The following is a 27,440-nucleotide window of genomic DNA, read 5'->3' as shown; positions in this document are numbered from 1 at the left end:
CCAACTATAGTCAAAGTCATGGAATATATACTCCAGGAGCACTATGGCAACGAAGTTATGCATCTCTCTCCTTGGCTAAGCCATGGCTTTGTTGGAAAAGAGGGGAAAAATCAGACAAAAATTGATTAATGAGAAAATGTTTTGGGAACATGGAGGGATAGAACAAGCAGGTATTGACAATTATGTAAAACTTCTATGTTTATGTTAGCAGAATTCAGGAAGCCAAAGTGAGATATTACCAAAATCAGAGTTCATAAAATGATAAAAGAGTAGGGGAAGGAGATAACTCTAGACTTAGCCACCCATTTTACATATTTCTTAGGGCTGCTTAAAAAACAAAACAAAATAGACTTCTGCAAAAACTGTTGAAGAGACTGTTAGTTCTCTTCAAATATCCATTTTCCTGCTTTTCCATAAGAGTACACTTTTTTGGCAGAACACATAGCACTCAGGAATAAGTGTAACATTTCCCAGCCTCCCTTGCAGCTTGGGTGTGGTCATGTGACTGACTTCTGGTCAATGGGGTATAACCAAAATGTTGCAGCTCCCAAGACCCTTTATTAATAGACAATTAGTATGCACACTTTGCCACTCTTTCCCCCTTCTCCCATCTTCCTTTTTGGAATGTAGAAGTGGTAGGAACTTCATCTTGCAACCTGTGAAGGAGAGTCCACCACATGAGGATAGCTGAGCAGAAATCAGGAATGAGCAGAGCCATTATACCTGCCTTGACTGCATAATCCTACATTTTTAAGGAGAAAAAAAAATGCTTCTATCTTAGTGAAGCCAAAACAAACTCTAATTGATAAAGAGACTTTCTGGAAAGATTACATTTAGCACAGTTTTGCTTTCCTCCAAAACTTGTCTATTCCATTTAGAAGGGAAAAAATGTATATTTAGAGAAGGGAAATGTGTGATATAGCAAAGCCAAGAAACACACAACAAGTAAAGTTAAATAGTGGCCTTATTTCCAAAATGAGACTTGTCCTATAGTCATAAAATTGGTTTCTATATTAGAACCCTTTCCCTTTGACAGTAATGAAAATACAAGTTTATTTAGATAACAAAGAAGCCAACTACAGCCCCTGTACGCTGAAGAAATAGAATCATCTATGGGGAGGAACAGAAATGTGTGTATACAGCTATCCTGGAAAACAAAGATGTTCAATTACTTTGAGAAAAAGATTCAGGATATTGATCTATGGTTAGCTCTAAGATTATATGAATTTTATATCTAGTCAATTTCTTATTTGAAGCAAGTTTTAAACTAACCTTGATGTGAACTGTAAAGCTTTATAAGAATCTGAAAATGTTGAAGATATAAGGCAAATGATCCTGTATGAAATTAGTATTATAAAAAGCAAATCACTCTGCAACTCTGGAGTGCTTTGAAATAGCAATAGGAACATACAGAAGAGAAGCTGATAGGTAGAAACAGACTTATATTTAATGCATTTCAAAAAGCCCTTTCCTTAAATAATTACAACAGATCTCCTCCATTCAATCCCTTTGCCAACTGTTGCCAACAAAGAATTCAGAAGAGGTTATAAGTAAGCAAGGGAATATTATACTGTATGTTAACTAGAATTTAAAGAAAAGCTTTAAAAAAAGGAAATCTACAATCAAGGGCTAGTTTAGGTATCTAATTCAAATGGTACACAGTACTGAATGATTCATGTTTTAAACAGAGTTTCAAAATAACAATTATGAGATAAGGGTATAGTTTGTTGATTAGTTTGTTTTAATGAGACTGGTAAGTAGGAATGCATGGACATTAAATACCTCTGAACACTAACTATAAAGGATTAATCCTTTGTGGCTTAAAGTTTGTCTCTGGTGGTAAAACCTCCATGTAACTGGCATCAGCAGTCAAATCATATACTTCATTTTGGGCTGCAGGGTGCAAACAAAACCTCCTCTATTTGGCTTACGATTGCCCTCTCGGTGCTGTGCAAAGTGCAACAATTGGACAGTGAAAGATATTCACAATACATAGGGATTGGTTTAGACTCTACAGAGCCCAGGAAGAAATATAAACACTCAAACAGAGCAGCGTAAAAGAGAAGGTGATATTCAGGAGGCTTAGCCCCTAAACTAAAATACACAAGAGAGAACAGAGGGCAGAGGAGACAGTGTAGAGGTGAAGTGTGCTGGATGCTGACTACATAAAATGATAGGGCAGGAAGAAAGTTGCCTTTCTTAAAGTTCTGATGATCTATTTGTGGAATATATGAAATGTCAGTGCTGTCAAATTATAGTTTCATCATCATTATCTTCAAAGCGTATTTATTAATCACAGTGCTATACTGGGCATCATACAGGCAAGCAAAATTGACATGATTTTTGATATCCACGACCTAATAAAATAAATCAGAAAAATCGATGTAGACAAAGCAGATAGCAAACAAGATACTTAACTTGGGAAAGCTTGAAGGTTAACAGTAAACTTTAAAATATTTAAAAAATATTTCTAAAATGCTTAGGTAAATTGGTGAATGTGCCTGTGTATCTATGAATAGGAATATTTTCTGATACATATGGAGAGATAAATAATGTGTTATTGTCTTTACATAGATAACTAAGTTTTAAAAATGAATTCTATCAAATCAATGACTTAATAAATAAGGATTTTCTTTTATTTATTTATTTTTAAAGATTTTATTTATTCATTTGACAGATAGAGATCACAAGTAGACAGAGAGGCAGGCAGAGAGAGAGAGAGAGAGAGAGAGAAGCAGGCTCCCTGCTGAGCAGAGAGCCTGATGTGGGACTTGATCCCAGGACTCTGAGATCATGACCTGAGTCGAAGGCAGTGGCTTAACCCACTGAGCCACACAGGTGCCCCAGGATTTTCTTTTAAAAACATCTTGATGTGAAGAACCAAAACAGAAGCCTTCTCCATACATCATGGTTTTAACAGTGGAAAAAAAGTGGGCCACAAATAGAAAATTTCACTTCCTCAATTTAACACATCTTTGTCTGTATCAGTCCCATGAATGAATGCATGAGAATTCTTTCCCTGGTCCATACAACATTGATTCTGGAATAAGATACAAAAAGACTTTCCCATGTTTAGGGTTTTTTTTTTTTTTTTATAAGCTCTCCTTAATTCTCCCAAGTTCAAAAACTACCAGTAGAATCATGTATTAGTATGTATACCTATACCTGGGGGGAGAAGGGGAATATGAAGATCCAATCTTGCATGAAAATCTTTACATTTAGTGGAGACTAATTCTAAGGCTGCAGTGTTAATCTTCCCTGAGTCGTCAGGATCCTGCATGTGCTTATCATGTATCTTCCCAACTACATATGGCTCTGTGACAAATAGAAGAGGCTGCTAATGCTGCAATAGCTGAATGTCTCATTTAGGAACAAACAATTCTGGAAAAGCTCCCAGAATATGCATCTGTCCCTCTGGCTTCCACTTTAGAGGATAAAATTGTATGGTGATGACATGAGGATTAGTATATTATTTTTTCCCTCTGTGAGGAGTAGGGGTTATTTCTCTCACCTTTACATGAGAGAAAAATATTTACTGAATGTCTCAGTAGAAAAATTACAAGTGAAAGAGAAAATGCTTATGAGAAACTTGCATTAGGAGTGGGCTTGCAGAATTACATGCTCATTCCCTAGAGTCTGAATACAGAGATGATTAAGGCATTTTCTCTTCAAATCAGATTTCTTTGGTTTCTATTCCTGTTTTCTCCCCTTTCATTTCTTTCATTGTCTCATTTTCCTTCATGCAGTACAAATGGCAGCAAGAGTCTGTGAGTGCTTTAGTTTTCTGGACTTGGCACTAAGGGAATTGAACAAAGGAGAAATCCCTGGGGAAGCATCTTCCTGCTTTCTATCCCCCAGCATCCTATCAACATGTGGCCCTGTGGTCCCAGCATGATGGTGGTAACACTGGAAAAACTTTCTCTAGAGCAGTAGTGCCCACATACTTATCTGAGAGTAGGTGTTGGTCAGTTAGAAAATGTTCGGGGTCCATGGTGAAATGCCAAAAGTACAACAACGTAACATGCTGTTCTGTAAGATATACTTTTTTTTTTTTTTTAAATTTTGAGGTTAGGTCCTTCTTGTACTTAAAAAAAGAATTTATGTATTATTTTAAAAATTTAAGTGTAAAATTCATTCAAGTATAGCATAGACAGAGAAAAGAGTACAAATTACAAGTGCATAATTACATAAACTTTCTTAACAGAAATATATCAATGCTAACAACATCCAGATCAAAAGATCTGCCCTTGTTAATCACTACTCTTCATAAAGGTAACAACTATATCTGACCATTAACTCCCCAATATGCCCGTTTTTGAGTTTTTTATAAATGGACTCACAAAATATGTATTTTCTTCGCATCTGGCTTCTTGTCTGTAGCACTATCTTCCTATTTCTTATCTTCTGAAATATCACTGGTAATGGCATTTGATTTTTTTTTAATGTCCTCACCCTTCTTTCCCCATTTTTTGACACTTCATTTTGCTCTAAAAATTCACTATTGTAAGAATCACTACTCTTACTCTCATGTCCTCTTTACGTCAGATCTAAAGCTCAGAATCACCTTGAATTTAACTACTTATGTGTATGGGTGAGCCATCCCAAAGTATCTGATTAAATGGGATTCCAAAAAGGAACAGTGATTTTTAAAAAAATCACTTACTTGATGTCAGATAAGAACTGTGTTGCTATACAATAATGCCATCTTATGGCTATACAGCAATGTGTAGTCTAGAAACTGCTTTCATTTTTGTTATCTCATTTGAACTGTGCTATCCTCCTATCCTCTTAGGCTTGGGGAGTAATTTCCTGAAAATGGTGCAAATTCATTAACCATTTAAGGAATAGTAAAGCTGGTGTCAGAAAGAAAGTGAAGGGTGCCTGGGTGGCTCAACGGGTTAAAGCCTTTGCCTCCAGCTCTGGTCATGATCTCAGGGTCCTGGGATCAAGGCCCTCATTTGGCTCTCTGCTCAGCAGGGAGTTGCTTCCTCCTCTCTCTCTGTCTGCCTCTCTGCTTACTTGTGATCTCTGTCTGTCAAATAAATAAAATCTTTTAAAAAAGAAAGTAAGTAAAGACAACAGAGTATCTGGCACTCCTTAAATGTTGAAAGAAAGAATGGAGTATGTTTCTCTAATACTAGGTGGATCTTAGGTTAATTATCTCTTTATGTTCACATGTTTTCTGCAGGTATCTTTTGAAAGCAGCGAGTACCCACCAAGAATTAGATAACAATAGAATTTAGCAGCAATGTTAATTTCCCCAAAACTTAAATATTTATTTTACATATTTGTGTATCTATCCATATACATGGATCAGTACATAGATACACAGGATTCATGAATTAAATGTTCATTGTGTTTACTATTTGTGTTCCCACAGGGAAAAAAAATCCACTTTTAGTATTTTGGAGATTTGCAACTTTACTAAGACACATGTTGAAATTCTATTTGCAGGAAGACAAGGTATGAACGTAGGTCTCTTAGATAAAGAGTGAGCAGTCACAGAGAAGTCTGGCTTTTAATTCTTTACTTGCCCTCACCTAAAAAGTAATGTCTGTTTTACTTTATGACATTTAATAAAGGTGAGTTTTGCCATTATAGCATTCATGAATCTGGTGATTAGTGATGGTCTCAGAACCTATGCCTTAGGAATGTCAAGAGTCTAATGCATTTTCTCATATTTGTAACTTATTGTGAGTATACACTATGCAAACCTATTAGAGCTAAATATTTTGGTGAAATGGAAATATGCAGATGTGCTATTTAATATATATTTGGGTAAGTCATTTAATATCTTTGTAATTTAGTGTCCTCTGTAAAACAATGAAGTAGGATAAAATCACTAAGGTCATTTCTAGTTGTAAACATTTATTATTAATCATTAAATATCAACAATAGTTTGAATTATTTTTCAATAGGTAGTCACTCTTCTTCCCTTTCCACTGTAGGAAGAGACTATTTTGCCCCTCTATTTATGTCAGGCTTTCTCTGGCCAGTGGAATGGGAGTGAATTTAATGTGGGTCCAGGCCAAAAGTGGCCCGTAATATAAGCACAGGTCCACAAAGGAGTTTTACATCTGGTCCATGGTCTGGAGATCTGTCATGACAAGAGAATGCCACTGACCCTGCATTTTAGGCTCAGGAGAAAGAGACAGAACAGACCTTAACCTGACACATATCTCAGAGCCTGCCTCAGCTATCCTACAGCTTGAAACAGTGCCCATGAGCCCAGCCTTAGTCAGCCAAACCACAGGCAACTTAAAGACCCATGACCATGAAAATAAATCCTTTTTGTTTTATGTCACTGGGTTCTGGAGTACAGCTTTATACCACCATATTATGGTAATGGCTGAGTAATACACGGTCATACATGAATCATATATGAAAACAATAACAATATAGCCATTCTTACTGGCTCAAAGGTGTTTTGGTAGAACAGACTTCCGAGAGGTTGTAGGACAGGCGGGGACTGATAAGTCATGAGACTGAACAAAAGGACGATGGTCATGTGAAGGCCTTAAATGCCCAATAAAGGAATCTGGACTTAATTCTAAGGAGAATGAGATAGTGGTACTGAAGTTCTTAGACCTTAGAAAAACAACCCTGGATGAAAGATAATTGGGAACAAAATGGGGATGATTATTAGAATTAAGGGAGATTTCTGCTGTAAGTATCAGTTTAGAAACCTACTATAGTAAATAAAGAACTAAAGTAGAAGTAAGGATATTTAGAAATGGACAGATAAGACAGTTAAGAGGAAGGTCCCCTGTAACTATTAAAACTATTATTCTTTGAGAATAATAAAGAACACTGTCAATCTTTAAAACTACAATCTTTAAAACAAATTGTTTTAAATCATTAGAACTCCATTACTTTTAACCTAAAATAGGAAAAGAAAACAATATTCTACCTTCTTGTGGTGTGAGGCTAAAGAATATGTGAATTTTTGAAAATGTGGTTATAAGCTAGCTATGTTAATTAAGGCAAGCCCTGAAAAATTATTTTAAATCAACAAATTACTCATAGCAAAAAGAGTTGGGGGACTGCAAAATGTTACATATCACCTTCAAGATAGAACTGGTAATCTAAAACAAAATAGAACTGGTAAGTGAAAATCAACTTTTCGCTGATAGCTTATAATTCAAACATATTAATCTAAATATCAGTTTGCTATAAATATATAGGACACAGATTTGACAAAAGATATGTACTTTATACTGTACAGTTGTTTGAGCCACCTCAATAAATGACAAAACCTATTTGACATTATGTGAAATTTTAGAAAGTAATATAGAGCCCCAACATAATGCTAACCCCAGTACAGAATAATTTCTAGAATTCAAATTATTAGTCTGTTCACCATTATTGATTCTCACTTCACTTACCTTTTCCCAATGATAATAACACTTCTTCCTTTCTTCCTCCCTACCTTTCCATGGAGAACACTGAAATGAACTTCAGAGTTTTCTCTGAAAACAGGTATAGTAATTTAGGAAAATAAAAGTGTTACCTACCCTTGTCGGTCCTTGTATATTTTGTTAACTCTTTCCCATTGGACATCGAGCTGTGAGAGAGCTTCCTGGAGCTTTGTCCTTTCTGCTGGGGTGGCACTGTGCAATGCTGCTGTCTTCTTATTGTGTATGATATCAATCCGACCTGAGATTTGTTGCAAGTTGTCCTTTATGTTCTGTGATATAGAAAATTTGAAATACATCAGAAATGTATCAGCTGTCTATGGAAAGAGATAAAAGGAAATTTATAAACATCAGAAATAACAAATAGCCTTGCAATTCTTTTTCTTGTATTTCAAGTTTTTATTTAAATTCTAGTGAGTTAACATATTATATAATATTCACTTTGGGGTAGAATTTAGAGAATCTTCAGTTGCATGTAAAACCTAGTGCTTACCATAGCAAGTGCCCTCCTTAATCCTCATCTCCTCATTTAACTCACCCACACCACCCCTCTAGCAAACCTCAGTTTGTTGTCTATAGTTCAGAGTCTCTCTTATGGTTTGCCTCCCTCTCCCTTTTATTCTTTCCCTTATATTCATCTGTTTTGTTTCTTCCACATATGAGTAAAATTATATGGTATTTGCCTTTCAATGACTGACTTATTTCACTTAGCATAATACCCTCCAGCTCCATCAACATCATTGCAAATGGCAAGATTTCATTCTTTCTTATGGCTGAGTAGTATTCCATTGTGTGTGAAAGAGAGAGTGTGTGTGTATACATGTATATATATGGCTCTGGAGTACAGGTTTATACCACATATATGTATGGTCTTTTTTATACCATATATATGTATATACATGTACACACACACACACACACACACACACACACACACACACATACTACCTCTTCTTTATCCATTCATCAGCTGATGGACATTTGGGCTGTTTCCATAATTTAGCTATTATAGATCAATCCTGCAATTCTTCTTTTTTTTTATGTTATGTTAGTCACCATAGAATACACCATTAGTTTTTGATGTAGTGTTCCATGATTCATTGTTTGTGTCTAACACATAGTGCTCCATGTAATACATGCCCTCCTTAATATCCATCACTAGGCTCACCCATTCCTTAACCCCCTCCCCTCTGAAACCCTCAGTTTGTTTCACGGAGTCCATAGTTCCTCATGGTTCATCTCCCCCTCCAATTATCCCCCTTCATTTTCCCATTCCTTCTTTTAATGTCCGTCATGTTATTCTTTATGTTCCACAAGTGAAACAATGTGATACTTGACTCTCTCTGCTTGACTTGTTTCACTCAGCATAATCTCTTCCAGTCCCATCCACATTGATGCAAAAGTTGGGTATTCATCCTTTCTGATGGCTGAATAATATTCCATTGTATATGAGGACCACATCTTTGTTATCCATCAGTCTATTGAAGGGCATCTTGGGTCTTTCCACAGTTTGGCTATTGTGGACATTGCTGCTATGAACATTGGGGTTCATGTGGCCCTTCTTTTCACTACATCTGTACCTTTGAAGTAAATACCCAGCAGTGCAATTGCTGGGTCTTAGCGTAGCTCTATTTTTAATTTTTTGAGAAACTGCCACAATGTTTTCTAAAGTGGCTGCATCAACCCGCATTCCCACCAAGAGTGTAAGAGGGTTCCCCTTTCTCCGCAACATCTCCAACATTTGCTGTTTCTTGTCTTGTCAATTTTTGCCATTCTAACTGGTGTAAGGTGGTATCTCAATGTGGTTTTGATTTCAATTTCCCTGATGGCTAAAAATGATGAATATTTTTTTCATGTGTAGGTTAGACATTTGTATGTCTTCTCTGAAGAAGTGTCTGTTCATGTCTTCTACCCATTTTTTGACCTGATTATTTATTTTCTGGGTATTGAGTTTGAGAAGTTCTTTATAGAACTTGGATATCAGCCCATTATACACTATAGTCCTGCAATTCTTAATTACTGACTTATTAAAATCATCAACCCTGAATTCCAGTGATTTCAACATGTTCAGGTTCATTGGTTAATTCACAGTCCTCATCAAAATATGTTATATAACTCCCTCCATCTTAACACTCTATCTTCATTTGGCTTCTGTAATCTGAACTCTCCTGGTTTTTCTTCCACCTTCTTGTCCATTGCTTCCTTGGTCTTTATGGTTTACAGTTCTCCATACAAGAGCCAAAAAGATTTTTTTCAAAACATAAATCAGGTCATATTTCTACTCTGTTCAAAATCCTCCAATGGCTCCTCATCAAGGTCATCATCTTTACCACGGCCTATTAAGTTCTAAATGACTTGGCTGTATGTTGGTTGTATGTTGTCTACCATTCTGATCTTACTTTTCTTAGTCTCCTCTGAGTCTAGAATGTTTCAGCCTCATTAACCTTTTGTGTTTCTCAAGAATGCCAAGCATTCTCTTGCTTCCAGTTTTCTTCTGTACTTGCTGTTCTCTCTGCCAAAAATATTCTTTCACTCCAAGACATTTATATGACTAGTACTCTCACTTCTTTCTCATCTAAGAAGAGCCCTCTCTACCACTCTATTTTAAATAGAAGCCCTAACAATTTTGTATTCCCTGTATTCTTCATTTTTCTTCCTGACATTTATGACTAACATTAAATTATATATCTACCAGTCTCTCTACACTACTAGACTAGACCCTATAAGTATAGGAAATGTTGTCTGTCTAAATTTCTACTGAACTTAAACCTATTCATGGCACATGGTGGGTTACTCTATGTATTTTGTTGAATAAATGAACAAACTACTGTATCCTATAAGTTAATTTAAAAATTTTCATCTATATTATATATATATTTTTTGATCTGTTAGATCAACCTAATGTAATTTTATTTTTTTAATCATCATTTTATTTATTTTCAACATAAGAGTATTCATTGCTTTTGTACCACACCCAGTGCTCCATGCAATCTGTGCCCTCTCTAATACCCACCACCTGGTTCCCCCAACCTCCTACCCCCCCCACCTCTTCAAACCCTTCAGATTGTTTTTCAGAGTCCATAGTCTCTCATTGTTCACCTCCCCTTCCAATTTATTATATTTAAGGGAAAAAACTAAAAAAAACACATGTTCATTATGCAATACATCTTTAATAATATTGATTTTTTAAAAAATGCTAAAAAGTATATATATGGCTAGTCTTACTAGTATGAATTTGATTATTTTGCTCATCTGAATTGTTATAGACATGTCAATTGAGCAAACATTATTGAGTTCTACCATGTACCAGGATCAATACAAAGGAACAAAGGTAGGTGAAGCACAGTTTTATTTGTTTGTTTTTAAAAAGTTTGAAATGGACCTTATTGTGGTAGATAGAGAGGGTGTGGTTTGGAGAAATGAAGGAAGAAATAATACTGTAGAAGCCCCAGCTAGATGACAAGAAGGAATTTGATGAGCATTCTAAGTCTATTCTTTTATGGGAGTTCAAAGAAGGAATGAATCATATACCATATTTGGTCACACATTGAGGAAAGAACTCATGAAGGAAGTGCAATTTGGAGTGTACATAGCTGAGTAGTTAAAGTGAGAAGGGCATTATGCTTACTAGGTAACACATATGCAAAGAAAGGGAAGACGAAAAGTCATATTTGGCTGACTTTTTGGAAATGTAGAGGATTAGAAGAAGATGGGTCAGGAAACAGAGGCTAGAGATGTTTAATAATGTGCTTTAGAGATTCTGAATGCAAGTCAGTACCCCATGGGAAACCATGATTCATCTAGTAATTGTGATGGAAAATTTCAAATATATACAAAAGCAAGAAAGGAGTACAAATAATCCCCCTGGAACCTACTGTCTAGACACATAGACCCGAGGAACAGATCAGCGAGCCCAGATATGGACTCTCAACTTTATGGTCAACTAATCCTCGACAAAACAGGAAAAAAATATACAGTGGAAAAAATAGTCTCTTCAATAAATGGTGCTGGGGAAATTGGACAGCTATGTGTAGAAGAATGTAACTCTACCATTCTCTTACACCATACACAAAGATAAATTTAAAATGGATAAAAGACCTCAATGTGAGGCAGGAATCCATCAGAATCCTAGAGGAGACCATAGGCAGTAACCTTTTTGACATCGGCCACAGCAACTTTTTTCAAGATATGTCTCCAAAGGCAAAGGAAACAAAAGAGAAAATGAACTTTTAGGACTTCATCAAGATCAAAAGCTTCTGCACAGCAAAGGAAACTGTCAGCAAAACAAAGAGGCAACCCACGGAATGGGAGAATATACTCACAAATGACAGTACAGACAAAAGCTGATATCCAATATCTATAAAGGACTCCTCAAACTCAACACACACAAAACAGATACTCACATCAAAAAATGGGAAGAAGCCATGAACATACACTTCTCCAATGAAGACATACAAATGGCTAACAGACAAATGAAAAATGTTCATCATCACTAGCCATCAGGGAGATTCAAATCAAAACCACATTGAAATACCACCTTATACCAGTTAGAATGGCCAAAATTAACAGGACAGGAAACAACATGCATTGAAGAGGATGTGGAGAAAGGGGAACCCTCTTACACTGTTGGTGGGAATGCAAGTTGGTAGAGCCACTTTGGAAAACTGTGGTGATTCCTTAAGAAATAAAAAATAGACCTTCCCTATGACCCTGTAATTGCACTTACTGGGTATTTACCACAAAGATACAGATGTAGTGAAAAGAAGGGCCATCTGTACCCTAATGTTCATAGCAGCAATTGCCACAGTTGCCAAACTGTGGAAAGAACCAAGATGCCCTTCAATGGACGAATGGATAAAGAAGATATGGTCAATATATACAATGGAGTATTATGCCTCCATCAGAAAGGATGAATACCCAAGTTTTGTACCAACATAGACAGGACTGGAAGAGATTATGCTGAGTGAAACAAGTCAAGGAGAGAGAGTCAATTATCATATGGTTTCACTTACTTGTGGAGCATAAGGAATAACACAGAAGACATGGGGAGATGGACATGAGAAGGGAGTTGGGGGAAATTAGAGAGGGAGATGAACCATGAGAGACTGTGGACTCTGAGGAACTAACTGAGGGCTTTGAAGGAGAGAGGGGTGGGAGGTTGGGTGAGCCTGGTGGTGGTATTGTGGAGGGCACGTATTGCATGGAGCACTGGGTGTGGTGCATAAATAATGAATTCTGGAGCACTGAAAAGAAATTAAAAAAAAATTTTTTCTTAAAAACCATCAAGATAATTAAGTATCTAGTTGGTATTCACATTTGAGTTGGATTGAGAAAGTTGGTTAGGAAGAAAACTTGGCAGAACTCCATGATTATATGTTGAGTGAGGAAGAAGAAAGACTCAAATTATTCCCAAGCTTCTGGCCTGTGCACCTGGATGAATAGTGGTGTCACTGGGTAAAAGGATTTCAGATGGATAAACAGGTTCTCTGTGTGTAAGTGCTGAGTTCAGTTTTGCATATGATCATACTGAGAAGCTTTGGAGCATAGACTGTAGATATCCAATAGGCAGCTGGCATCAGATTTTACAGAGAAATGAGACGGTGACTATTGTTGGGTCATACATCTTTTCACATTTCTTTTCCATTATCCTTTTTCCTTTTTCCTTTTCTCTCTCTCTCTCTCTGTTTTCTTCCTTTTTTTTTTCTTTTTTAGAGAGAGAGAGAGGGAGAGTACATGGAAGTCAGGGGAAGGTAGGGACAGAAGGGGAGGGAGAAAGAGATTCTTAAGCAGGCTTCACACCCAGCGTGGAGTCCAACATGGGGCTCAATCTCACAACCCTGAGATCATGACCTGGGCCAAAATCCAGAATCAGAGACTCAACCACCTGAGCCACCCAGGTGCTCCTCTTTTCACATTTCTGCATGGTCTGAGCTTTCTGAGCAAAGAGCACCATCATCTGGGTTAAAGGATGACTGAATAGCAAACATACCTTAGTGTTCAGACTAGAGCAATGTACCAGAAAGACCTGGAAACACTTTTCCCAGATCCATTTGCTTATGTGCAAATTTATAGTCTGAGGATAAGAGACCTAGACCTTTCCTCTCTCTGGACAGGATTTGTTTACCCCCTTGAACAAAGGTCTCTGTTTCTGTTTCACTTTTTCTGTCCGATATCCCAGCTGCCTTGCATAAACTGTTACCCATAAATCTGGGGACTCTCTCCCTTAGTGTGAGTCCTGCATACATAGATAAATTCGCAGCTCTCACAGCATTGCCCCATGGGGATTTGGGGCATGTGCACTAGTGCTAAGATGCTCTTGAGTAATTAATGATGTGTTTTCTGATCCATAGGTCTTGGGTTTGCATCAGAATAGATAAATATAATATAAAACCTTAATAAGTACCAATAAAAGGAAAGTTTTTTCCTACTTTCAGAAAAAATTGGGGTGGATTTTAACCATGTGTGAGATGGAAACTAGACCAGATAGTGAGGGGCTGTTGCTGAGCCTATAGCTTCCTAGGTGGCAGTCTTGGACAAACTCTACAAGTCACATAGAGCAACAGGAAGGAGGTTTTGGGTAGATCTTAGGAGGTTTTCCTGCATCATTCTAAGACTTCATGGCTGTGGTGCATGAAGACCTGACTTGGTGGAGGATGAAGCTATAGAAGCAAGTGAGGATATAGAGAATATCAGTTGTAAGGGGTAAAAGTCAGTGCTTCTGTTAGGATCCAAAAAAAGAAAAAAAAAAAAAAGCATCTGTGTTCCCAGGTAGAGACTGGGTAAAACACTATGGTTATGGGTGATATGAATAATTTCAGAGAGAGAAAGAAAGAGAGGCAGAGAGTGGGAGTAAAGGGGATTGTTTCTAAAATTCCAGGATGTTGTCTTCAAGTTTGTGTACACCTTACAATAGGGAGGCTTCATTATTTTTTTTAAGCAACTCAATTTAAGCCTGTGGTAATAATATTTATCTGACAGGTCAGGTATTACCATGTGAAGGGAAGGAGGGCACACTGACATAGAAATAAACCACAAGATTATTTATCTAGAGGAATAAGGGTTAAAATTATGTTCTACCAAGTGTTACATACAGAATAGTTAATCACTGGAATAACACCCCTCGGTATTATTTAATTTCACAAGAGGTGGTCAAATTGCTCAGAGAAGTTTGTTAGAATAAAACAGTGAGAAGAAAGGTTGGCTAAGGATGAGCCTCCATGGAAAGGAACAGCTGAGGAAGAAGATGAATATGCCCGAAGAGTAATTGTCATCAGACCTAGGAGGAGAGCCAGAAAAGCAAAGTATTTCAAAATGAAGAGAAGGAAGAGGATCAGGAAGGAGAGAGGGAACTGCCAACAAGCCAAGTGCCGCTGGGAACAGGAGTGAATAGGCAACTTGGCAATTCAGGAAGTTATTTGGGTGATCTTATCTGGAGCAATTCCACCATCTTCAAAGTGTGAAAAATCTGGACAGAGCAAACAGTCTTCCACTGTCATCCTCTTTCACTACAAAATTGAAAATGGCTTAGTACTACACTGCAGTTCACTTTATTTGACATAAAACACTTTGTTACTGAGGAAAAGTTCACTACTAATAAAAACATAACTGATAATGCAACAGAAATTTTAAAAAGACAGAATGGATCTGGTATATGTTATCAATGCCCTAGAAGTCATTGTAGTCAAACAGTCATTTCATATGCTTTCTTTTCTTTTACTCACCTGGCAAAATTGCATTACAATCTTCTGAGAGCTCTGAGCCTACAGCGTTGGGTAGAATGGTTAGGGCTATCCTGCTAGCTTGATTAGGTTGGGTGCTAGGAACAGGTACCAACGTGACTTCTTTGCTGTTTCTGTGAATTCGATTGACCTGGGCTGCCTGGTTTCACTACCACTTGCTCTGGCTCATGTCCTACTGATATAAGTCATCGACTCCATTTTAGTGTGGCTGCCAGCCCAAGGGCAACAGTCCAGAACTCTGACAATGCCTCCATTTGATACCAAAATCCAGGTGACAGACAGCCTGATTACTTAAACTTACGCTGAGGCAACCAGCCACATTTCCCTGTACATTGGGAGCCCACCTACTTAAAATAAATAGCTGTGATCTCCAAGGTGGATAAAATGCAAGAGAAGGGAAGGAGGATCTTCCCCACCAGAATAAAAGTCATCTGTTTCTGGCTTTGATGTGGGGCATGTGTGTATGAGCATGCACACACACATGCACACACATATGCACACACGCACACACAATAGGTACATCCATTCTCACTTGGAGGATCTGAGCTTGCAAAACCTCCTGATTTTAATCCAAATCTCTGGAGAACTCCCAGTTCTCTAGAAAGTGGTAGAATTTCTCAGAATCGAGTTATAAACAGTTTCAGCAATGCTGGGCAGCATGTTGCGAAGGCAGGAAAACTTTCTATCTTAAATGAGAAAAGCAAAAAGCAAAAACTGGGGCAGGGTATGTCACATTCCCTGGATATCTAGATAATAGCTCCTTGGTGTATTTTCAGAGAATGTTGTCAAAATTGGCTGGAGTCCAGGAAATCCTTTTTAAAGTCCCTACACATGCTCTTGTCCCTGAGGCACTGCACACAGAAAAATGGTACACGCACCAAAGAAAATTCTGTAGCAGTTTCCACAGTTTAAAGCCAGAGATGAGATCTTTTATAGCTTTTTACTCTTCTAGTTTGTCTAGAAATAAGTGATCTTTATAGCTTCTGACCCTCTAAAAATGAAACCATAGTCCCCGTAGTTGCTATGGTGATAAAAAAAATCCCTAGGATCAGTATAGAATATATTATTTTCATTTCTACCCCTGAAGAATTCCTTATATTACCTGAAAACATGATAGCAAAATCACAAAGTAACCACTTTTAGTTATTTTTTCTCTTAATTTTGACATGCCCCTCTGAATTGACCTCCCCACCCTCTATCTCAGTTGGGTAAGATGCATGTTAGTCACTATCCCTGCGAAAGGAAACTTTAATTTCTGGAAGCCATTTGTACATGACTGTGCATAGTTTAAGTCCTTAATATTTTAAAATAGCATTCTTGTAACTCAGCTTTATGGAATCAACTCAGTTAAATAAGACTGTTATTTATACACTGTTAATAGAGAAAAAATAGTAACTTTCACAACTGGAAGATGAAGTCCAGTTATGTCAAATAAGGAAAAACAGAAAATTTTGAACTGGGGTGCCTGGGTCTCTGGCTCAGTTCTTTAAGTCTCTGCCTTCAGCTCAGGTCATGATCCCGGGGTCCTGGGATCCAGCACCACGTCACTCTCCCTGCTCAACGGGAAGCCTGCTTCTCCCTCTCCTCCCCACTCATGCTTTCTCTCATTATCTCTGTCTCTCTCTCTCTCTCAAATAAATAAATAAATGTTTGAAAAGAAGATTATGAACTACACTGTTATAAGTCAGATTTCTAGTTGGAAAGCTCGTGGTTTAAATAAGAGTCCCTTGATAAGACAGACATGAAAAGTCCGAAATTGGAGACAAATGATATTTAAAAACACAAGTCTCCCTTTAGAGAGAATTGGTCTTTAAAAGGGATTCATAACACAAACAATTTGAACCTAGAAGTACTTTGTTTATTCAAGTACTGGGTAAGAAGTGCCTTTAATGGGTTAAAAAGAGAAACTAAATAATACAGACCATGTATCAAGGGACCCAAACAAGGGACCTTTTTTTCCCAATTAATCAGGTTGAGATAAAGGCCTCAAGTAACTCTTCACTATGTTCTCTTCTCCATCATAGTGGACAGATTTCTGCTGTTCAGTTTTTCTTCTATTTAATGTAAAGCAGCAACTACTCCCTTGTTGCCAGAATGTTTCATTACAGAGCATGCTTTTATCCACCTAAATGGTAAACCTATTTGTACAAATGTCAATGTCGATACTATGGAAATTGAACAGGGCTGGAAGAGGGGATGGTGGTATTTGATAAATTGAACTTATTGCAAACAAGATGAAAATAAACTTAAAAAAATTATTAAAATTTCAATGTTGTTTCTTACCTGCCACTAAATTCTTTGTCTCAGAAATATGACACAGAGTGTCAGTATGATCTCTAGTACTTAAAATAGTATCATTTCTGTTTTGTTTTCTCTGTGGTCATGAAAATTAGTGGGCATCTCACACTTACAATATATAAAATTCAATTCAGCAGTTGCTTAAACTTCAGCACGGAATTAAAAAAATAAGGATGCCTATAATCTACAGTCCTATTTATAGGACTTTAGTCCTATTTATACCAAAGAGTAACCTCAAATACACTTTCATGAGTTTAAAACTCTTAATCAAGGTAGAATTTAAAATATATTGATTTTAGGTATATATACAAATATTAATCTGAAATTGTGTCTTCTATTTTGAAGTTTGTATTAACATATTCAGAAACTTTTAAAATTTTGCTTCAAATTATGCCCGTACTGCCTTAGTAAAAATGTTTCCATAAGGGGAAAAAGGTTATCTTAAAGTTAAAACAATATAGTTTCAGAGATAGAAACATATAAGATAATATGAAAAGTATGAAATTGATTGTTTAGGGTACTTTCCCCTAAAAGTGACTTCCATATGATGATATGAAGTATAATGAACTTCATTTTAAATCTCTCTCTCTCTCCATCCGTCCATCCATCCATTCCTCTAAAATTGCTTTCCAGTGATTCTTCAGGCTTCATTCCTCCAAGTGACTCATGTGAGCAGATGCCTATAAATACCTATAATTCACATTAGTTCCTGAAAGAAATTTCTATTTATTAGTTCACCAATAGATTCCTCACTGCAACTTCTCCCACCCCTGCAGCAGTCACTACTGTTAACCATAGCCCTCATCAACCAGCCCTGGCCTCCCTGGTCTTACCTCATTCTGCTATGCCCCAGCTTTTTCTCTACTTCTCTGCCTACCTCTGTCCTACTCATTAATTCAACAAGTAACTATTGAAAACCTACCATGTGCCAGGCATATTCTATGTACTAGGGATATGAAGGTCAGCCAGAAAGACAAAGTCATCCTATTTCTGTTAACTCGAAAACACTTTGCTGTGGCCTTAAGCAGAGTCAGTCATTAAATGAGTCCCGTCATCTGCTGGATGCCCCCTCTGTTGGGCGCTATCAGCAGTGGGTCTATGATACTATGTTGGCATCTTGCTTATGCCATTTCCCACATCCACCAGTAAAATCCATTTGTGTCAAACTGGTATTTAGGTCCTGGGAGTGGCTGAGATTGTCTACAGAAGTGTCATTAGAAAGAAAGAGGGCTGGGAAAAGAACAGAGGAAAAGATACCTTTTGTGAGCAAGTGTGAAGAAGAGCTAACAAATTACTCCTAATCATTCCCATATGTATATCTCTAATCAAGATCCTCTCCTAAACTGTGACTTACATATATCCAGCTGTCTCTTTGATATTTATGAGGATGTCTAATAAACATCTTAAGCTTAACATATGACAATTAAACTTATACCAAATCTTGCAGCCTAACCTGATCCTCTTGCAATTTTTCACATTATTTAGTTAAATGGCAGCTCCATTTCTTTCAGGTGTCCACAACAAAATTCTTAATGTTACCCTTGAATCCTATCTTGACCAACCTGCATGCAAGTGTCCACCAAATCCTATGAGCTCTGCTTCCAGAATGTATCTAAAATCTGACCCTGCCACTACTATGACCCAAACCACCATCTCCAGCTTGGAAAATTCTGAATATGGGCATAACAGTACTTTCTATATAGGGTTGTTTGTGATGATCATTTGAGTTACCACAAGCAAAGAATTTAAAACATGTCCTGGGACATAATGAATAAGTGGTAGTTATTAGTACTGTCAAAATTCCAAATACATCCAAAGTACAGATATTCAAAAGTTTTCTCCTCTGTAAAATTATTCTGTTTTAGCTCTCTACATTGCTTTCTCCTCTTCCTGGATTTGTTTACACTTATGCCTTATACTATATTTTGCCCATATTATGTCTGTCCTACTTGTTTGTATCACTATGATACCTGTATCCAATTAATGTTACAAATTACTAGAGTGCAGGGATCAAATCTTTTATTTCTCTTTTAGAGTGTTAAACACATTATTTGGGCCTTAATAAATAACTGTTGAATTGAACCGAAGAGTACAGTCAAAGCTCTGAATCTTAACTAGCTTATAAAAATCCAATTTGAATGGAATCACTGAACCTTAAGATTTGTTACATTGTTCTTGAACCATTGCAGATAGGCATTTGGGTCCCAACAGATGTTGTGAGATATTCAGTTATTTCCCTATTTATTCTATTTTACTTTTACTTGTTATTTAGCTGTTAGAGTAAATAGTGGAATAGCAGTCCATCTGCATTTCCTGGCTAAGTTTCTCCATGCTGTTCTCACAATACCTCAGATACCCAAGTCCTTCATTCAGAATTATGTCTGCCCAAGTTTCTCAGATGCAATAGAGCATCAATAAGAACAAAAGGAAAAATGTAAGACCTGCACTTCGCTGCCCCAAATATTCCTCAAAGACAATGATTCTAGTTCATCAGCATCAGCTAAACTGGAAACAATTTCATAAGTCATTTTGCAATAGGTACATTGTGTATTGGGTTGTGCACATTGTCTAAATCACTTTATTGAATATCTTGATTGAAAAATCAGCTCCTGAACATAGCAAAGGAGAGTTGTAGAGGAGCAAATGCTATTTCTCTTCAAAATGAGACATATGGCATTCTATGTTTCCAGTATTTTTAGAACCAGGGCATGCTTTTATGGCTCGTGTAACTGAGCTTAGGAGAGGCAAGTAGGTTTTGTGGAGAAAAATTGTAAGGCAATACAGCAATCCAGGGAAACCTAAAAGAAATGATTACCACTGAGGAACGGGATTACAAAATGTGGGCGGGATGTTTTTCTTTCCTGTATTCACTATATACCCTTTTATCCTGTATACACAGGCCACCATGAGCATCTTATTATTTTGATAAAGCACTGAAAGTCCAGTTTGAGTACTCAATCAAGTACACAGAGAACTGCTATACAAGATATAATTAAATCTGTATAAATTAATACAAATGACAATACACTATTTTGGAAATAGGAAACCTATTGGCAATATTTTGCCCATTTGATGGATGATTGATGCTATTGGTGTTAGGAGAATATGCTTTCTATTACAGTGTTTTAGATGGGAGACAGGAAAGCAAAACCACTGTTTCATATCGTTGTTCTGAGCTAAACCTTAACACATAAATTCAAGAACAACAGAATAAAACATGATATAGAAGGAGGACCCTAACATTCTTCTTCATCTCTACCTTCTTGAAAGTCCCACAGAGATCCCTAATGATGAAACCATTCTTTAATCTTTTGTCTAAGGTTGGGCAAATTAAACTTGGGAATTTGTAATAACTGGTATCCATTAATTATATGTGATTTACAATACAAATTATCTGTTTTTTTTTCTTTGAATGTTTAACAATACGCATTAGGATTTAGAAATAAGCATACTTGGATAAAAGTCACTGAATTAGATTGAACTATATGCAATTGCCAATATTTGAACATTTTGATCTACATAATGTCAATTCATAAGGCTCAAATGAATGTTATTATAGTATTAACGTGCTCATGATTACCAATTTAAGCAGTAATGAATACAGACTAGCCTTTCTAAATGGCAAAAGGAAAAAAAAAAGCAAATAACAAAAAGAAATCTCAGAACCCCAAGAAAAGGAAAAAAAAAAACAAACACTACTGAAGAAATCATTCTTCAATTAGAACTGCAATGTCAATGATTTTAAGTAGTTAATAAGTCAGAGTTCTGAAATCTGAACAATGAATTTTAAATTACAGAAAAAGAGTAGGAAAAAAATGAATTCAACATATTTCACTGGAAAACAAAACCCAGAACAAAACAAAACAACAAAGGAACCTAAAAAAACAGCATCCTATTCTTGGTAAAAGCCATAGTGTATGAAAACTAGAAATGATCTCAAGTTCTCACATCCTCAAGAGAAATCTAAAACAGTGAGTTATTTATTTAGCACCTAAAATTATTAGAAGAATGAAAATTTTATCCCCAAATAAGTAATACTTAGCAATGGAAATATACTAAAGGAAAATGACTGACAATAAATAAGAATCTCTAAGTTTTTGTCAAAAACAAATGTTGTCTTTTTTTTTTTTTTTTTACCTACCTGCATTCTCTTTGATGTCAAAATTTTTTAACCTTTAGGCTATTTGCCAAATCCGGAAATAACTTTATGTATATTTTATGTTGTTGTCAACATTTTATTTAAAGTTTATTTAAAGTTTTCTACATATAGATATGCAATTGTATAAGGTATACTACTTTTTAAAAGATCATTTGTTAATTTATAATAATTTTTAGGATTTGAGATATTTGATGAGGTAACACGGGTTTAAAATCGTGAAACTTAAATAATTACACACTTTTTACAAGAATTTTTCCATATGATCCCACATGCTTTCATTATCTTCGCAATGGAACTGCCGAAAAGGCTGTGACAGGTATTATCATGGATCTAATTTCAAAGTTAAAACAACTGAGACTTATGTGATTTGCTCAAGGACACAACCAGAAAGAGTCAGATTTGGTATGTGAATTTTTGTCTTTTATGTTCAAATCCAGTGCTTTACCAACCTCTGTATCCTACTGCCTGTCATAAACATATAATGAAAGCTCAGTGAATGTAAAATGTTACTGATATTTCAATTACTTGTGGATTTCCTGCCACACATTTTCCTAAATGATTGGCTTAAAATTCAGTATGTACAAACCTAGGTAGAGTAAATTCTCCATGCTAGTATATATGCATAGATTGTTAGACTTTGCCTATGTTTGGATGATTTAACTCAGTGTGTAAGAATATAATGTACAAGAGGCTAATTTTGTTTCTCTTTTTAGGCCTGGTACTGATTAACACTGCTCTGTCCTCTTTGATCATGGAGTCCATATCTGGATTTACAAGACTACTGTTTGTCCCTTCAACAGATGTGCACTTAGTGCCTATTAAGCGCTTGGTACTGTTTTAGGAGTTGTAGATACAGTGGTGAACCACAACAACAAAATACTGTTTTTTATGCCTAGTGGTTGTACATGTGATCTTTGGTGGTCACCATGGGGAAGAGGTCAGAAGGAGCAGCTGGCTCATTTGCAAACCATTGCAAGTGCTGAAAACTATATCTTTTGCTGTTGCTGACTCTGTATCACTCTCACAATCAATGTAGCACCCCAGTTAAATGGGTCTACATACACGTAAACACATGTGTATGTGTTTTTAGATTTATAAAACACTGCACTATTGTTTCCACATTTTGCGAAGGGGGAAATGATAGCTTTAAGCAGTTTTAGTGAATAAAAGTGCCTTGAGACCCTTTGTAACTTGGTTAACAGAAGAGCACACAACTTTCATTTCTAAGAAAAAAAAAAGATTAGAGAAACCCATTAGTAGCTGTTGTGACAGCAGCCATTGGGGAGTAGATCTATCTTAAAATTGGAAAAAGAGAAATTGGCGTACCAAAGACTCAAACTCCAGTTCATTTTCACTCTCTGGAATTTGTCTTTATCTGACAGATGAAGGAAACACCCTATATAAATCTAATTCTTATCCTCTTTATGTTCCATCTAGCTACCAGGCACTACATTAATGACATATCAAATTGGGAAAAGTGTTCAATCAAAAGGCATTGAAGTACTTATTAATTAGATTTTTCTGAGCTTCTAAAGAAAAATTTTGAAGTTATTTTTCGTGGCTTTATGGTAAGTTGCCCTTTTGAATTTTTCTGCACAGTTTATGGTCCACGTGTGAAAAACGCTTTGTAAATACAACTATATATTTTGGCCAAAACATTCTCCATAGGATGATGCATGGCCCTTGCATAAATAACAAATCAGTAATTATATATCACAGATCACAAATGACAATCTTAACTGGTCAAAGAATAGCCTGAATGAGTGAGTCATGAATAGAAGGAAAACATCCCCACACCTTAACTGCAACTTCAAAATTTCCACCATCCACATAAACTAAACATCTTAATGTGAAAGTTTCTGACTTCTAGAATTTATAGGATGGGGATTATCAAAATAGTCTCACTGAGAGAAATGCAGTGGATTGGGTTCTTAAAGTATATTTTAGCAAAGATGGGAGTACTGTGCTGCAAGAAGTCAAAGTAGGACAACTGCTGGGCCTCATGAAATACTCTCAGGGAGAAAACGAATAATTTCCTAAAAAAGAGACATATGTATAAAATATAAAAGAAAGCTATATGAAAACACACATAAATATGAACTGGGCATAGCTACAATGCAGTAAATATCTATAATCTCTTCATCATTAGAGGAATGAAAAATTAAGTACTATAGAAATGATTGAAGTAGGATTTAAATCACAGTGAATAGGTTAATATTTATAAAGTAATTCACAAATATAAAGAGAAAATTGAACAAATAAATCCACAATCATAAAAGCAGTAGAAGAAAGGAATTATACTTATAAATGAATAAATGTGTTAGCTGAAAAATGTGATTTTCCTCAAAGAAATCACTAAATGATTACATTATTCAAAATGTTATACAAAGTCCAAAAGATCAGTTTTTACAATGTGGTAACACATTAAATTTAAGTAGAAGTCAGAAAGCATCAATAATCAAATTTTGCTTTGACATTTTGTATGCTCCATGATTACTTAATCTATAATAATTGTGAACTTCTCTTGTTCGAACATTATTAAATTGGGGAAAAATCTAGCCCTTTCTCTAACATGCCCCTGTAGTACACATGCACAGAAACAATCTTTTATTTTCCTTAAAATATTTTGTTCAGATTTGTACATGAGGTATCTCCTTCTATTATTTGGTTACCCTAAAAGAAGACTAGAAAAACAGTTTGCTCATGACATTAGTTTTGTCCGCATTCAAATGACTAGCATTATTCAATTTATGCTTAAATGTGATAAAATAGATTCTAAACGAGAGAGATCTTGATCAGGCTGATAAGATCTCATTTCCAGTCCTTTTGCCCCAGCTTCAATGCACCAGGGGCAAAGTGTAAATATCAATGAGAGGAAATCTTACATGCCTCAAGGAGTCCTTTGCCAAATTCACAGGATACCTAAACTCTCGTGAGCCCCAAATCTGCTAAGAATAGGTCTTCATACATCCATGCTCAAGTTTTGGTGTGGATACAGAAAAGAATCTGCTATCTCCACATGGAAAACATTACCAGATTCTGAAAATCTCTCCTATCCCCACCCTTGCCCAGGCCATCAGCCTCTTCTCCAACTGCCCACCGCCATGTTTTTACTCTTGATCCCCTATAGTTCTACACTATTACTTAGTGTAGTCCTTTTTTCAAAAGGTTTATTTATCTATTTTAGAGAGCAGTGAGTAGGGAGGGGCAAAGGGAGAAGGAGAAAATCTCAAGCCAACTCCCCACTGAGCATGGAACTTGATGTGGGGCTCAATCCCACAACCCTCAGACCATGACCTGAGCCAAAGCCAAGTGCCGGATGTTCATCTGACTGAGCCACCCAGATGTCCCTTGAGCAATGTAATCCTTTTAAAATATAAATCAGATCATGTCATTCATCTCCTCAAAAGTCTACAATGGCTCCTATCTCACTCAGAGTCAAAGGTAGTCTTTACAATGGCCCACCAGGCCCTCCACAATCTGGACCCCCAGAGCCCCTTTGATCTGACATCCTATCACCTTCCTCTGGCTTATTCTCCTTCAGGCACACTGGCCTTCCTGCTGTTCACTGATCAAGTTAGGCACACTCCCAACATGTGGGCCTCTGCACTATTTACTATGTCCAGACAGTAAGGCTGAGTGCCAGGCTGACTCCCTTAGCTTCTTCAAATCTTTGTTCTAACATTCACCTTATTTAAAATTGCAATCCCACTACTTGCCATTCCACCTACCCCTGCCCCTTTGGTAGTTTTATACCCCTTATACCTCTGTGTTTTCTTTTTAAAATCTTTTAAATAATAACTATCATATTTAAATATACTGATTATTTGTTTATTTGCTTATATTCTGTCTCCCACTGCTATAATTAAAACTGTATGAGGGCGGAGTCCATTGATTTTGCTCACTGTTTTTTAAGGACTTAGAGTGATGTCAGGTACACAGTAAGAGCTTAATAAATATGTTTGAAGGGAGGAGTCAAGATGGCGGAGAAGTAGCAGGCTGAGACTACTTCAGGTAGCGGGAGATCAGCTAGATAGCTCATCTAAAGATTGCAAACACCTACAAATCCAACGGGAGATCGAAGAGAAGAAGAACAGCAATTCTAGAAACAGAAAATCAACCACTCTCTGAAAGGTAGGACTGGCGGAGAAGTGAATCCAAAGCGACGGGAAGATAGACCACGGGGGGAGGGGCCGGCTCCCGGCAAGCGGCGGAGCAACGGAGCACAAAATCAGGACTTTTAAAAGTCTGTTCCGCTGAGGGACATCACTCCAGAGGCTTAACCGGGGTGAAGCCCACGCAGGGTCAGCGTGGCCTCAGGTCCTGCAGGGTCACAGAAGGATCGGGGGCGTCTGAGTCACAGAGCTTACAGGTATTAGAACGGGGAAGCCGGCTACAGAGACAGAGCCGAGGAGTAAGCTCTAAGCTCTGGGTTACCTTGAACCAGTCGCAGGCTCGGTCAGCTTGGAGCGCGGTCGGAGGCCAGGGTGACGGGAGTCATTGGGTGCTGTTCTCTGAGGGCGCACTGAGGAGTGGGGCCCCGGGCTCTCGGCTCCTCCAGGCCAGACACCGGGAGGCCACCATCTTCATTTCCGTCCTCCGGAACTCTACGGAAAGCGCTCAGGGAACAAAAGCTCCCGAAAGCAAACCTGAGCGGATTACTCAGACCGCCCCCGGGTAAGGGCAGTGTAACTCCGCCTGGGGCAAAGACGCTTGAGAATCACTACAACAGGCCCCTCCCCCAGAAGAGCAACAAGAAACCCAGCCAGGACCAAGTTCACCTACCAAGGAGTGCAGTTTCAATACCAAGGAGAGCAGCGGAATTCCAGAGGAGAAGAAAGCAAAGCACGGAACTCATGGCTTTCTCCCCATGATTCTTTAGCCTTGCAGTTAAATTTTTTTTCTTTTGTTTTTCAATTTTTTTTTCTTCTGCTAAATTTTTTTAACTTTTACCCTTTCTTTTTTAACATTTTCTAACTAGTTTATCTAATATATATATACTTCTTTTTCCTTTTTATATTTTTTCTTTATTGGTTTTCTTTTTTTAATTGTTTCTTTTTTTTCTTTTCTTTTTTTTTCTTTTTTTTTTTTTTTCTTTCTGAACCTCTTTTTATCCCCTTTCTCCCCCCTCACGATTTGGGATCTCTTCTGATTTGGCTAAAGCATATTTTCCTGGGGTTGTTGCCACCCTTTTAGTATTTTACTTACTCCTTCATATACTCTTATCTGGACAAAATGACAAGGCGGAAAAATTCACCACAAAAAAAAGAACAAGAGGCAGCACCAAAGGCTAGGGACCTAATCAATACAGACATTGGTAATATGTCAGATCTAGAGTTCAGAATGACGATTCTCAAGGTTCTAGCCGGGCTCGAAAAAGGCATGGAAGATATTAGAGAAACCCTCTCGGGAGATATAAAAGCCCTTTATGGAGAAATAAAAGAATTAAAATCGAACCAAGTTGAAATAAAAAAAGCTATTAATGAGGTGCAATCAAAAATGGAGGCTCTCACTGCTAGGATAAATGAGGCAGAAGAAAGAATTAGCGATATAGAAGACCAAATGACAGAGAATAAAGAAGCTGAGCAAAAGAGGGACAAACAGCTACTAGACCATGAGGGGAGAATTCGAGAGATAAGTGACACCATAAGACGAAACAGCATTAGAATAATTGGGATTCCAGAAGAAGAGGAAACAGAGAGGGGAGCAGAAGTTATATTGGAGAGAATTATTGGAGAGAATTTCCCCAATATGGCAAAGGGAACAAGCATCAAAATCCAGGAGGTTCAGAGAAGCCCCCTCAAGATCAGTAAGAATAGGTCCACACCC

General features: G+C 37.0%; 1 protein-coding gene across 1 annotated transcript in view; it reads right to left on the bottom strand.

Annotated features, from left to right (window-relative positions):
• The window catches only part of DMD (dystrophin), a 2,124,834-nt gene that overhangs the window by 1,161,904 nt on the left and 935,490 nt on the right, over positions 1-27,440 (bottom strand). The window contains 1 exon segment of the mRNA XM_047715765.1: positions 7,515-7,687. Coding sequence (XP_047571721.1) covers positions 7,515-7,687 — 173 coding nt within the window.

Source organism: Lutra lutra, chromosome X, assembly GCF_902655055.1.
Source record: "Lutra lutra chromosome X, mLutLut1.2, whole genome shotgun sequence".
Lineage (NCBI taxonomy): Eukaryota > Metazoa > Chordata > Mammalia > Carnivora > Mustelidae > Lutra > Lutra lutra.
Note: the sequence above shows the minus strand (reverse complement) of the source record. Positions and strands in the feature narration are given on the sequence as shown.